Genomic DNA, 14152 nt, shown 5'->3' with positions numbered 1-14152 from the left:
TTAGTAGCGATGAGGGCTGGAGTTCCGACCGGCTTAGCTGCTTGCTATCCGAGAAGCGAGCCGAGATAAGTGCTGTATTGGGACTCTATCGGCAGCTTTCAACAAGGAGGCAAAGGTGTAGTTCCGATCGGGGCTGAGGCCGACGTAACATTTTTTAGTTTCCAGTCTAGGCCAGAAGCCAGAGATTCTAACAACCTTTCGGGTTTGACAGACAGCCTCGAACAAAACCCTAAAACGAGCTTCAGGATCTGGGAGCATGCAAGTCTGTTGAGCTAGCCAGCTTTGCACTACTCTTCCGAAAACAGAGAACCATGCCAAGGGACCAAGCCTTCCATGCAAAACTACGACGTAAAGGGGAAATGGCACAAATGGCAGACAACGGGTGGGTATGGGGTAGCAAGCCCAGGCGCCTCACTAGAGAGAGAGGCTAAGGGGTCTAGTCCTAAGTCTGCCGGCTCTCGCTCGCATCTCGAACCGCGCAGGGTTTGGCTCGCTGGTTCTCTCGTGGCGGTGGCGGACTGATCGGTCAGACCCTTCGTCTAGGCTAGTGAGTAGCCACAGGCAGAAAGGTTATAGCCACATATTCAATATGGCGGCATGTTTGCTCCTTGTGCGCAACTCATGTGGCTACGATGAGGATGCACAGCCTGTTTGCTCGCTACAAGTAGGCCATTTGATGAAATAACATGGCGTCAACCGTTGGCAGGTTGAAACTCTATCTTGTACCCGTGCAGCTCACCGATTCGGTTACCCCTGAAGCTATTACGCCACGTTGTCTGTACCTCATGGCCGAGGTGCCGTTTCAGAACTTTAAAGGCCGGGTCGGGATGGCAGGTAAGCGCCGGAGACCGGACCGCACACACTTGAAGCTACTAATTGCGTTAGATTGGCTGGGATACGCCTCGCCGCTTCTGGACATGACTCGGGACATCTCTCCTGCCTTTGGCCATGATGGCCAGATTCGATAATTTCTCCACGGGGATCCGCTAATGTTGGTTGCTAAGTGCTTGGGCCCCTTTCCTCACGCGTCGACTGCTTTATTAATCTTTTCATTTCACGATCTCTGTGAGATCTGATAGGTGTGGTCGAGTCATGGTCTCCCGTCGCCACGTGCGGCTCGTTTGCTCGCCGAGAATACCACTGCTTGTCTTGCGCACCGCGATCGCGGAAGAAGCCATTCGTTTCCTTTCACGAGAATACCTGGGGCCACGGCGGAACTTAACAGTAGTCCTAATCAGAAACGATCACCCCAATATCCGGCTTGATTCCGCCTCAGAGCCCGCGCGAGCATGTTGATGGAGGAGACGGAGCAATGTACCTTCACTTCCACCTCTTCCCCAACAGAAACAACGCACCAGACGCCAGCAACATGGCGGGTAGTCTGTGCCGCGGAGGTTGCCGATTTCCCTGTTTCGATCCATGAAGATGGATCCATTGTTGACGCTAGACATTGCCGCTAAGGGTGCGATCGCCAGTCAGCTAGGGCTGGAACTGGACATTTGAGGTGTCGATAGAGACACAAAAACTGTGGGCAATGATGTCGTTCCAGCCCGTCCAACGCGGAGCGGCAATCTTGATGGTGCCAGTCTATTGCTTAACTTGCAGGCAAATCGTCCATTTTAGCGCAATTAGGAGCGGAGATAGAATCAGAGATTGAGGCGAGACATCTGTCTGCCATACAACGCGGTCCCTCCTGCAGGCCGCCAAGCTGTCGACTACTCACAAGCACCGCACCAACGACACTGCTGCTTGGGGGCCGGGCCCGTCACCGTGTGAGGTCAGACGGCGGTACTTGCGGAGCACTCTTTCCGGTGATGCCATACTTGACTTGCTGTTTGCGTTGCCATGCTCAACATGTCACCGTCTCCCCTTCCGAGATGGGTACGGATGCCGAAGCCAGCGGAATCGCCGCCCCGGAAACCTCCCCATATTAACAAGAGACTAGCATTCCTTTTGAAATAGCTCGCAAGGGCAATAGACCAGATTAAATAGCTTTACAATACCGTATCGTAGGGTACTGAACCCGTAGTGCTGGCGCTATGGTCCATCCCTCGTCACTGATGAGCTGGTGAACGGTGCTCTCTACTCACTATCTATGTGACGAAGGATATTGCCAGCATTGAGTATGCAGGTGGTATGTAGCATAGCCACGACGGTAGAACAGTCATCCTACTACAAAAAGCAACCACAACAAGTGTAGTTTAATAAAAAGGCCAACAAACCCCTGCACTTATACAAAATCTTGCCGTGGTTCGTGTCACAAGCGTCTCGTGCCAAACTTCCCTTTGCGCCCCTGCTCAGATCCTGCAGACACCATCATTATAGTATCGTTACCGCGATATACAACCCAGCATCAGCACCTCCAGCATGGAGCAATCAACTTACACACCTGCCAGACCGGGTACTCGGGAGATCTATGACTACTCCAGTCCCTTCCAGTTCCGTCTTCCCCACGCAAGACCCAGAAAGACGATTGATATCGCCCACGATGGTATCCTTGTATCGGCAGATCCCTTTGGGAGGGTAAGTAACGAATGCCTACACACTTCACTTGAGTCCTGCCTCCTGCTGAGACCGGGGGGCATCTGTGATGGACATGCCAGTGGGCCAGTCAGCTCTTGCCGGGCCACGCCAACTGCACATCCTAAGCTACATCTGGATCATATGACTGTGGTGCTGACTGAGACCACACCCCAGATCTTGCAGCTCAGCGCTTACCACTCCGAGCACGGCATCGTTGTCGCCGCTCCATTTGCTCAGTTTGACGGGACCCGCTTCCGCGACCCGGAGTACGTGCGCAGCTACCGTCGTCTGCCTCTGGACTTTAACAAGAATGGCAAGCCGGGGATGGGACTCGTCGTAGTTGACCCCGACTGCAACGTGTCTTCCCTGGAGATTGAAGTTCCGAACCATTACAGCGCCAGGAGCGGCTATCAACCTGACGAGAGCATATCCGTCAGCTGCGTCCTGGAGGTTCGGGACGGCATAGCACACCAGCACCTGACTATACGCAATACGGCCAGCGAGAGCTACTCGGCCGTGCTAGCGCTTCATGTGTGCGCGAGCGTGCATCGTGCATCCTATGGCCAGCTCACCGAGGGCGGCCCTATTCCATTGCCGGAATGCCACAACGTGCTGAGGAAGTCCGATGATTCTAATTTCATTAACGTGGCCAACGATGCTGTTGGCGCACGCTTACAAGTCTGGCTGGAAATAGGAGGAGAGATGGTCGATGTCGGTCCGTATGAGCGCCAGGATGGACATGACCAGCCCGTCGAAGTGGCCAAGCACTTCCATGTCAGCGTCCCGGCTCACTCAGAGGTCTCCGTGGCAGCTCACTTCCAACTCATCGCCGATGGCTTCAGAAGCGGTCCAGATATGCAGCAGATCTGGAGCCAAAAGGGGGCCTCTGGAGCCCTATATCACGATGAATCTTGGCGCTACCTTAACCAAGGATGGCTGGAGCCCATGAGTATCAAGACCTACATCATCCGCCGCAATGTAGACTACATTCTGGGTAACTGCTGCGTGCCAGTTTCTGAGAATGAGGTTGCCGTCCTGGCCGACCATGTCGCTCTCCCGCTCGGCTGGAACAGAGACAACTAGTAAGTCATAATCCAACACTGCAACAACAATCTTAAGAGCATAACTCAACAGGTGTCCTCGCAGCTGGCAAATCCGCTTCCTCCTGAATGTAGCAAAAAATATCGACGTCCTCAGGAACGACGAAGACGCGAGGGTCGCAGAAGTCCATGTTCCCGAGAGTGTCCGACACCAGCGCTACACCAACGATGACTACCGCGAAGCCATTCACACCACTGCCCGCCGCCACCTCTCGTGGGTCTTCCGCCGCGCCCAGCGACCCCACGGCTTCTGGCACAGGTCTTACCTCGTCACCGGTCGGCCCAAGGACGGGCCGCTGTTCCAGCTCGATCAGCAGTGCTACCCGCTCCTCGAGCTGTGTGAGTATTACGGCGCCTACCCGGCCGAGACAGAGTTCGTGAGTGATCTCATCACCGGCACAAACACCGCCACTGAGCAAGGTGCAGCGGCCGCCGTTTCTTCACCTGTAGAGGAGGTGCTCGCCGCCATCATCGCGCGCGCCGACCTCGGGGAAGGGGGCACAGGCCTCGTCCCGACGGACGAGTCGCCTGGCGACGACCCGCTGGACTACCCCTTCAGCTTCTCCAACCACGTTCTGCTATGGCACACCCTCAACTCCCTCCGGGTGATGCTCGCGATGCTGCTGGAACTCGACCTGGATCTCTGCAGCCGCCTCCTCGCCCAGTGCATGGACCTGCTCGTCTCGGAGGAGCCGCGGCGTTTCCTCACCACAGATGGGGACCGCCCCATGTTCTCGTACGTCACCGACGGCCGGGGCGCGCACGCACTCTACCACGACGCCAACGACGTGCCGACAGTGCTCTTCCCGCAGTGGATGCCCGAGGTCAACGTTCGCGACGATCTGCGCTCCGCCTGGAACAACACCATGGCCTTCGCCTTTTCCCCGCGCAATAGCCGCGGCTACGCCACCGGCGGGCGGACGTCGGTAGAGGAGGGGGCGGACGCAGACGACCTGCCGCCGTTCGCGGGGCTGGGCAGCGTGCACAGCCCCGGCGCGTGGCCGCTCGGGTACTTCCAGGAGCTCCGGTACGCGCTATCTACCGAGGACCGGGACGCTGCGAGGAGCGCGTGGAGGCGTATTCAGGGTGCCATGCAGTGGGACGGCACGTTCTGCGAGGCCGTCGACGTGACCACGGGCGAGTGCACGAGCAAAGCGTGGTTCGGGTGGCCCGGAGCCATGATTGCGGATTTGCTGGTCAAGATCAGGGCAGGGGAGACACCGGATCTGCTGGATTGATGTGGCAACAGCGACCAGTTTGAGAAGGCTGGTATCAGCCGGAGGAAGATTTTTTTTGGAAGCAGTAAGCCAGTAGGAGATTCCCTGGTGTGTTTCTTTGGAAGCATCACATCACTTTTGGAAGCATAACTTGATCATTCATCATAATTTTGTCCAAAGGGATGTGTTTGTGTCTGCATTTCGTACCTCGCATGTGCCAATGTTGCCAGAGCTTCCCAACATTAGGTCCTTGGCCAATTTTGTCATGCCATTCGTCGATCATATCCAATCGTAGCAAATAATCCAATTCCCAATCCAAGTCTTTTGCAAACGCCACCGATCTGTTGTGAAACATGATGTGTACCGGACCGAATCCGCCACGGTCAGACCAGAACCGACACGCCGACCTTGACCCTGTCGTGCTCCTCCTTCTCCTTCTTCTTCTTGAACAGCGTCTTGAGCATGTTGTTCTTCTTCTCCTTCGGGCGCAGCACAAGGTCGAGCGACGACTCTTCGGCCTGACGGCTCCCATCCTCGATGGCCTTGAGCTCGACGCGCTCAGTGCGCTTCGAGGCCGAGGACCTGTGACTCTTGTGGCTGCGGTGGCTGCGATGGCTGCTCGTGACACTCGCGGCGTCCCGGTCCTCCTTGTTCTTGGTGCTGAAACCTTTACTGCTCTTGCGCTCGGGCACAGTATGGGCGTCGTCGTCATCATCGCTCCCACGCCTGCTGTGATGGCCGCGGCTCTTGTGGGTTCTGTGGGACTTGTGCGTCCTGTGTGTCCTCTCGCTGCGGCGGGACATGGCGTCGCCATCCCGAGTAGACCTGCTGACCTCTATCCTCGAGCGCATGGCCTCCGGGCTGATGAGCTCCAGGTCGGCGCTCTCGTCCTCGCCATACGGCGCGATACCCCTACGCCACGTCTCAATGGTGCTCAGTTCCTCCTCTAGAATGTAGGCCTCATCGAAGGAGCCGGGCCCACCAGCGAAAGCGGCACCTTGCTGGAAGCCCGGGCCACCTGGCGGTGGGGGTGCAGGCATCTGCTCCTGCATTTCGAATGCCATCTTCGCACCCTGTTGCTGCTCTTGCGCCTCCTTGATGCGCTTGATGATCTTCCAACCGCCAAACATGACGACGGTGACGCCGACGGCTATGCCGGTGCCAATGAGGAACTGAGGGCTCGCAAGAAGAGCAAAGATAGCAGGGCTACCGCCCTTGACAACGCCGAGAAACGCCGGGCTCATCTTGCCTAGCAGCGCCGACAGCTCGGCCAAAGTTAAGGCGACAGCAGCGGCCCTTTCGGGATTGCTCTGCAGGTTTGTGATGATGGCGCTGGCCGAGTGGTGGAGGCACTGGGCTTCGGACAACAGGCCCTCAATCTTGGACATCAATCCTTTTGCTTCGGTCTCGTGCTGCAGTTCCTTGTGTTGGGGATCGAGGTCGACCCGGGACGCCAGATCGGGCGGAATGTTGCCATAGGCGAGGTTGAGGTCGATAGACTTGGACCGTTCCCTTAGGGAGGGGTTTGACCTTGGCCTAGCCACAGCCATAGACTGACGCGGCGATGATATGGGCATCGATTCGCTCGGAGGATAATTGTTATAGAGGGTAGGCGCTCCGGCAGGTGCAGTCGGAGCTCGGGCGAGGGTGGGGCGGGAGAGGGCCATGTCCCGTGGCGCGGTCTCGGCATACGGGGATCGGTAGGCGACGGGCGGTGCCGAAGCTGTCGTGGCAGATACCTCCGACAAGGTTTTCAGATTTGACTCGGTCAGGGCCGGCCGGGCGTTGTGGTGGTGGTGGTGGCTACCGCCGTGGTTGCTCCGGTGGGACCGGTGTGTCCTCCGCGAGCGGGACGACCCGTGCGACCGCCTCTCGAGATCATCCTGGGAATACCTCCGGTCTTCTATGTACCTCGGATCGTGGTCGTACTGCTCGTAGTACGGGTCAACGTACTCGACGCCGTCATCGTAGACAGGTTCGCGCGGGGCTACGTCGAACGTTTGGGCACGCTGAATGCCGCCGAAGCGCTCCGATTTGAGGGCCGCTTTTTTCTCTTGGTAGGCGGCTTTGGCGTCCTTGAAGATGGCAAACAGGTGTTTTCCCTGTACCAAGGCATATACGGTCAGCTAGAGCGCACGGGAGCGGCTATGTAAAGCTGCAGGTGCAGGTGCAGCCGGAGTGGTGTGGTGAGGTGGCCTTGCAGACGGGAAGGAGGCAAGAGGAAATGAAAGGCGTACCGTGGTAATGATCTTGCCAGAGTTGTTGATAATTGTGACCGTCTCTTGAAGAGGCATCGTTGATTTGCTGTGGTTTCGTCGTTGGCTCGGTACAGTGGGCGGGAGGTTCTGTTTCGCTCTTCTCTCGTGGCCGTTCGTTCGTTCACACACAGGCGCAAGGAACAACGAGACCTGGCAAATGGTAGCGTCTCAGAGAGTGTGTGCCGTGGGCCGCACAACATGTGCACACTCCTGCAGGAGCAGAGTGTCGTCTTGACTTGTGGTTGAACGCTCTTCGCTCTATATGCTGTGTTTGGCGACCAGCATCGAGCTAACCGAACCAGTCTGGGGAGGGAAATGCCGCCGCTCAAATAAGTCTCACCGGTGCAGACGCAGAGAGCGCACCAGGCGTCAAGAAGAGGGCGACAGTGGCGAAGAAAAAAAGAAACGGTGCTCGTAAAGATGAGACGGCGGGCAGCTTCCAAGGAGCATGAAACGCGTGGCCCAACAAGCAGTCACGGCCCAATGACAACAGCCAGTCATGCAATAATGGCCGGGAGAAACGAGACGGGCTGACTACCAAGGAAGAGGGGAGAAGGAGGGAGGAGACTTGAGGCTTTTGCTCCGACCATACACACCCTGGTCCCCTGGTCGGGGGCGTGTTTGGTTGGGCCAGTCACCGCCAAAAGGCAGGGCGTGGTGATGGCGATTGGCTGGTGGTGAGGGTTTTGAGGAAGACGTCCAGTGATCGAATGGAGAGACGGACAGGAGAGGGGAAATATGGAGGGAGCCGAGCCAGGATTGCTCGGCCCAGAACCGTCGTCCCCACATGGAGCCAGTTTTCACAGCACATCACACAGCTGGCTACAGCTACTCCGTACTTGAACAGAGCTAGGGCCTGGACTGGATGTATCGGAGTCCTCTCGCCGTTGGGCAGCCCTGAAAATCACAGCACCCATAGATGGATCCATGTATGACCGCCCTGCTGCTGATCTCTCCAGCGGGTGCCCTGGGCCGGGGCCCGTCCATCTGTACCGTAGTACTAGCTGCTTGTACGTACAGGTGCATGTTGCCCAAAGAGACGGGTACGGTGTCAGCGGGAACCGGTTCATTTTCAGTGGGAACGGGCGGATGATGCCCAGCGCTAGAGGAGAGGCGAGGGCAGGCATCCCATCAAATGGTGGATCCTCGGAGAAGCTTGATGCGGGAAAGACGGCACTTCGCAACCGTGAGATGGAAACCGGATGCACAAGTTGCTTGAGAACAGTCTCCAGCACATGGGCTATCCCGCCGCCACAGTTAGATATCGCTGAGTGACGTAGATCGAGAGAAACCGAAGCTGGCAGGCCGGCTCTTGGATCAAGATGTATCCGTGCACCTGTGGCTGCCTACACCTTTTGGTCATGCTGCAGACGCATGCTGCATCGCCAGGGGTTTAACGTCCCTGGTGGAAGTAGGATGACGTCTGAGGTTCGCCCAAGGTCAATCTCTTGGGTATCAACACACGATGCCATCGAACTCGTGTGATCTCGAGGCATGGAATGTATGCCTCGCTGTGGGCTTTGACAACGGAAGAGAGATCAATCGGTAGAGTTTTGGGTCGAGGAAATCACCCAAGCTGACCTGCTGACCAGGAGACTTGTTGTTCGACATTGCGGAGGCATCACACGGAGTACGACCGATTGTACTTTCAAGACTGAATTAATAAGAGGTATATTCTGATTAAAATTCTAATAATGTGACAGCCAAGCCCAAAAAGAAATCTACTTGGAAAATAAGAAATTGTTTGAGAAGGTAAAACAAGAAACCACACGTCAATCAATTAAGGCTCGGCCTTCTGCGCCTTGCGCGCCAGCATCTTGCTCGTCTCCCCGCCGGGGCAGTTCCACTTCTTGACCCGGAACGCCCAGTACGTGAGCACCGCAATGTAGATGTTGAACAGGATGTACGCCCACATGATGCCAAAGTTGCGCCACCGGTCGCTCCAGTAGATCCGGCTCGGGGCCAGGAACTGGTCCGCCACCTGCAGCGAGCAGTAGCGGCACGCCTCGGTCGCGTCCGGGTTCTGCAGCACGCCGGGCGCCTTGCTCAGGAAGGCGGCCATGTACTGCCCGCAGCTCTGGCCCGAGGGCGGGTCGAAGATGCTCGTCTCGTCGGCGCTGCAGGTCACGGCGCGGCCGTGCAGCTCCGTCGCCACGATGCCCGACACCCAGTACGTGAAGGGGCTGACGCGGTACATGAAGATCCAGAAGCCCGGGAACGCGTCGGGCGGCTGCAGCACGCCGCAGAAGGTCAGGCTCATGAGCACCAGCAGCGTGACGATGCTCGACGCCGTCTGCGCGTCCGGGAAGGCGGCGATGGTCATCTGCGCAAAGGAGCTGGCGTACAGCATGAGCTGGATGGCGAACAGCAGCACCAGGCCCTGGCGCGCCGAGTCCTGTACGCCGATGACGGGGTAGTAGAAGCACCCAAAGATCAGGATGGCCGTGAAGATCTGGTAGGGGATCTCGACGATGACGTTGGCGATGATGAACGACTGCCACGAGTAGGCCTTGCTGGGCCGCTCGCGCACCTCGTACAGCGAGCGCTGCGTGATGAAGTGCGGCTGGATCTGCTGCACGACCGTCGAGAAGATGGTGATGACCATGAAGACGGCGAAGATGACGTTCTGCATGCCCGCGAGCGTGCTGTCGGCCCCGTAGAAGGAGAAGCCGATGAACAGGCCCGCCAGCGTCGCCAGCAGGAACTTGGACAGAACGTAGCTCGGCATGCGCCAGTACTGCTGGAACACGCGCGTCGTGACGGTGCGCAGCTGCGCGCTGAACGGCATGGCGAACTCGGAGTGCGCGCCGGGCTCCTCGTGGCCCGCGACGGGCTCGGCCGCCTTCTCAGCGTGGATGCGCTCGATCTCGCGCATGACCGCCCCGCGCTGCTCGCTGCCGTTCCAGACGCTGTGCCAGTCCTCGCCCTGCGGGTTGGACCCCTGGTTGACCACCTGCAGCATGTACTCGGCTGGGTTCTCCTGGTCGCCGCACTTGGGCGCGCCGTGGGCCTCGAAGTAGTCGAGCAGCGTGCGCGAGTTCTCGCCAATGTCGCCAAAGTAGACCGTCTTGCCGCCCGCCGCGAGGAAGAGCAGGCGGTCGAACTGCTGGAAGAGGATGGCGCTGGGCTGGTGGACGGTGCAGAGCACGGCCTGGCCCGCGTCGGCCAGCTTGCGCAGGAAGGCGCAGATGGCCCAGGAGCTCTGCGAGTCGAGGCCGCTGGTCGGCTCGTCGAGGAAAAGCAGGAGCTTGGGCTTGGCCGCGAGCTCGACGCCGATGGTCAGGAGCTTGCGCTGCTCGACGTTGAGGCCCTCGCCGGGGATGCCGACCACGGCGTCGGCAAAGTCGCGCATGTTTAGCATGTCAATGACCTCCTCTACGAACTGGTACTTCTCCTCTTGGCTGACGGTCTTGGGCTGGCGTAGCATGGCGCTGAAGCGGAGACTCTCGCGGACGGTCGAGGTTTCGAGATGGAGATCTGGTCGCCGTCCCGCGTTAGTCATTGTCCAATCTTCGTATGAACACAAATCAGGGGAATCATGCTCACCTTGCTGCTGCACGTAGCCAGTCTTGCGCTGGAAGCTAGCATCCAAGGGCTTGCCGTTGACAAGCATGTCGCCAGTGATGACACCCATGGTGGTCCGCTGGGCCAAAGCCTGTAGCATGCGGTCAGCATCCGTGTTAGAAAAAGACGGTTGAAATAGCAGTCCTTACATCAAGAAGAGTTGTCTTTCCCGCACCAGAAACACCCATCAAGGCCGTCAGGGTCCCGGGCTTCACCCAGCCAGAAACGTGGTCCAGCAGCCGGCGGTCCTTGCCCTTGATCTTGATGTCGTAGACCACATCGACCCAGGTGAAGATATCCTTCTGCGGTTCAATCGCTTTAACATTTCCCTTTTCGTTCTCCTCCTTGACCGAGTCCGCGTTCTTGGTCATGTCCTCGGTAACAGGAGCCTTGCCGCTGGCACCGCCGTTCTGCAGGTAGCTGGGAACATGTCCGCGCTGGAAGACGAGGACTTCGGCAGTGCTGGTCGTGGCTGAGTTGAGCTCGGCCGCAATGAAATAGAGTATCATAAAGAAGAAGAGAAAAGCGAGAAGGATACCAAAATTGCGCCAGACGTGGGAGTAGTAGTACTCGTAGTTGGCCTCGATGAACGCATCGCCGTTGACAAACGGCTGACCAGCGACGGCGCCGACCACGGAACAGATCCAGGAAGTGCCCACTGGCGGCGAGTACGGCGGAACCACCGATGCACAGGGAAATTCGCGCCCGTGGAACTCGTTGGCGACCAGGATTTCAAAGGCGTAGAAGATGGGATTGATCCAGCGGATCCAACTGAACCAGGGGTGCATCTGGGGTACCCGAATGACGAAGCCTGTGTAGATTACCAGAGCCAGAACCATCACTCCTGCCAACATCATCGCTTGCGACACTGTCTTGGTCACAGCCGCCAAAGTCCTGAAGATTGCGCTCATGACAAAGGTGGACACATAGGTGATGAGGAAGAAGAGGAAGAATTGAGCAGGCTCACGCCGCAGACCAGCCATGAAGTACAGGACGATGTTGAAGATGGTACCGGTGATGAACTTGATCGGTATATCGGCGATGATTCCGGATATAGCTTCGGCTGCAGGGTGATAAAACGCGTACGATGCATGCTTTTCCACGATGGGCCGCTGGGCGTAGAGATTGTTGATTTCCGCAATTGCCGTCAGGGCATTCATGAGAATCGCCTGGAACAGAACCGAACCCTTGGAGAACAGACTAGCCGTAGTATCAGGAGTGCCATAGAAGACAGAACCGAGGATGAGAGCGAGGACGAGGTGCATCGCCGACTGGGTGGCAGTGCCAGACAGGTCGTTCCAGATGCGCTGGTAGGCGCGCCCCGTGGTCAGCCGGACCTGCATCAGGGTGTTGATCAGATACGGAGACTTGGGCCGCACGCGCTTGGCCTGTCGGAGGTTCTTCTGGTGACGCATCTCCTGCGCGCTGGCGCCGTGGGGGTCGATGGGGTACTCCTGTTGGTACTCATCGATCTCGGTCCGCAGGGCTTGGTAGTCGGGCGACTCACGCCAGTACTTCTCAAACTCCTCAGGGGTTCGAGGGACCTTGTCCTCCATGCCAGGTCGGGCCACGCGCTCCTGAGGGTTGGTGACGGAGGTCAAGAAGTCGCCGGTGGTCTGGCGCGGGGGGCAATGCCAGCCCATGTTCTCGAAGTAGGCCTTGGCTGCACCAGCAGGGCCAAAGTAAATCTGGCGGCCCTGGTAGAGGACGACGGCCTTGTCAAAGAGGTCGTAGATGGCCTGACTCGCCTGATAGATGGCCACTGCGTGGGCAGATCCGCCGTAGTCGGCGGCCATGCGGAGGGTCTGGACAAACTTGAGAGCCGTGGCCGAGTCGAGACCACGAGTGCTGTTGTCCCACGCCAGGATCGGGGCACCAGCGAGCATCATCTCGGCGATACTGACGCGCTTTCTCTCGCCGCCGGACACGCCGCGGATGAACTCGTTGCCCACCTTGGTGTTGTAGGTGTGGCTGAGACCGCAGACGGCCATGACAATCTGGACCGACTCCCTGATGTGCACGGCGCGAGAGACGCCGTGGACTCGCTGTGACGGCGTGCGCGTTGCTGCAGCAAATTCAAGAGTCTGGCCGACTGTCAGATGCGGGAAGTGCTTGTCGACCTAGGAAATCCATGTAAGTCAGTACATCAGTCTTGTACAGTGCATACGTTAAGTACAAGGCACGAACACACCTCTTGGTTGTAAATCGCCTCTCCCTTGAATTCCTTCATCATCTCTTTCTGAGGAATGCCATTGTAGTGAATGACCGTCTCCGGAGCGATGGTCAAGCCGTGGTGCTCTCCAGTGATGGTCTTGAGCAGAGTACTGCAGCCAGAACCCGGACGGCCGAGCACAATCAGCATCTCACCGCTCTTGATCACTCCATCAAAGTTGTGGAGGATCGTCTTGGGCTCTTTCTTCTTGAAGCTGAAGTGCTCCCCCAGGCGCAGAGGTGCCTGCAGCATGGAGCCAACGGTATGCTGGAGTTGCAAGGCGGCGCCGGTGCCGGAAACACCGAGATCTTTGTAGGCGACGCCCACCTGTTTTAGCTCAATCCCTTCCTCCTGGAGCTCTCCGATAATTTTCCGCAGGAACTTGCCGAGATCAAACTGTTTGCTCGACGGATCATAGGCAGGGTCGTGGGTCAGCTCTTGGCGGAGCTCGGGGATGGTGGCTTCACTCTGGCGACGCTGGGCCAGGATATCTGTGGCAATCCTGCGCAGCGCTTCGACATCGGTCTCCTCCATCATTGCCGTCGAGTCGACCCGCCTGAGACCATTGCGTTCAGCATTATCGAGCTGCCTGCCATTGCTCTGGATGGGCATAAATTCGGGGCCCGCACGCTCCTCGTCGCTGGATGAGGGAACCGTGTCTCGCCTAGCTAGGCTTTCTTCGGACGATTGTCGTGCGTCCATGGTTATGGTCGGCGCCCTTGGAGAAGGCCGTGGGTTACTTACCGTCTATGACAGACACACAGACTGGAATACAGCATCAATGACGGCAGCTGTCACTTGGGAATGTGACGGGGACAGCTCCATTTTAGCTACGGCCGGCCGGGTGGGCAGCGAGCTGCAGCAGCAAAACAAACATCTGATACTGACTCGCAGTGCCAGCTCTGAGACAGCACCGACCCCGATACGCTTCTCCGTCATGCCGTCAAACTCGGCGCTAGGCTGTTAAATGGGACCCGAAAACGGCTTGGAATGTCTTCAAGGGTCCGTTCCAATGAGAGCGGGCTAAGAAACTCAAAATAAAGTAAGGTATATCGGGGTTCAATGGCCAGCACACCCCGGCACCGGGCTCATTCAATTGTCGATAAGCCTCTATTATGACGTGGTTTAATGGAATCGCACAACTTAGTTAGGATGAGCAGCGTAATCCGCACACAATTGGCTTGAAGATCCCAGCAGTCCGGTCGGGGATCGCGGCCCTCAAGGATGCCGACTCGACGAATGCCTCGGCGCCCCACGATTGCGCTTATTAGAGTTTGC

General features: G+C 57.8%; 3 protein-coding genes across 3 annotated transcripts; 1 reads left to right on the top strand and 2 right to left on the bottom strand.

Moving 5' to 3' along the window:
* Nucleotides 1–2367: 2367 nt before the first annotated feature.
* Nucleotides 2368–4861, top strand: E0L32_005886 (uncharacterized protein; the record flags this gene model as incomplete). Its single annotated transcript, XM_031140458.1, has 3 exons — nucleotides 2368–2523; nucleotides 2698–3605; nucleotides 3670–4861. The coding sequence occupies 3 exons, from the start codon at nucleotides 2368–2370 to the stop codon at nucleotides 4859–4861; spliced, it is 2256 nt and encodes a 751-aa protein (XP_030995394.1).
* Nucleotides 4862–5223: 362 nt separating this feature from the next.
* Nucleotides 5224–7134, bottom strand: E0L32_005885 (uncharacterized protein; the record flags this gene model as incomplete). Its single annotated transcript, XM_031140455.1, has 2 exons — nucleotides 5224–6942; nucleotides 7078–7134. The coding sequence occupies 2 exons, from the start codon at nucleotides 7132–7134 to the stop codon at nucleotides 5224–5226; spliced, it is 1776 nt and encodes a 591-aa protein (XP_030995393.1).
* Nucleotides 7135–8878: 1744 nt separating this feature from the next.
* E0L32_005884 (uncharacterized protein) lies at nucleotides 8879–13576 on the bottom strand (the record flags this gene model as incomplete). Its single annotated transcript, XM_031140454.1, has 3 exons — nucleotides 8879–10753; nucleotides 10812–12782; nucleotides 12854–13576. 3 exons carry the CDS (start codon nucleotides 13574–13576, stop codon nucleotides 8879–8881), a joined length of 4569 nt encoding a protein of 1522 aa, XP_030995392.1.
* Nucleotides 13577–14152: the final 576 nt, after the last annotated feature.

This window comes from Thyridium curvatum (genome assembly GCF_004353045.1).
Source record: "Thyridium curvatum strain D216 chromosome Unknown NODE_32_length_403697_cov_78.906415, whole genome shotgun sequence".
Taxonomy (NCBI): domain Eukaryota; kingdom Fungi; phylum Ascomycota; class Sordariomycetes; order Thyridiales; family Thyridiaceae; genus Thyridium; species Thyridium curvatum.
The sequence above is the reverse complement of the archived record's forward strand: the minus strand, read 5'-3'. Positions and strand labels throughout refer to the sequence as shown.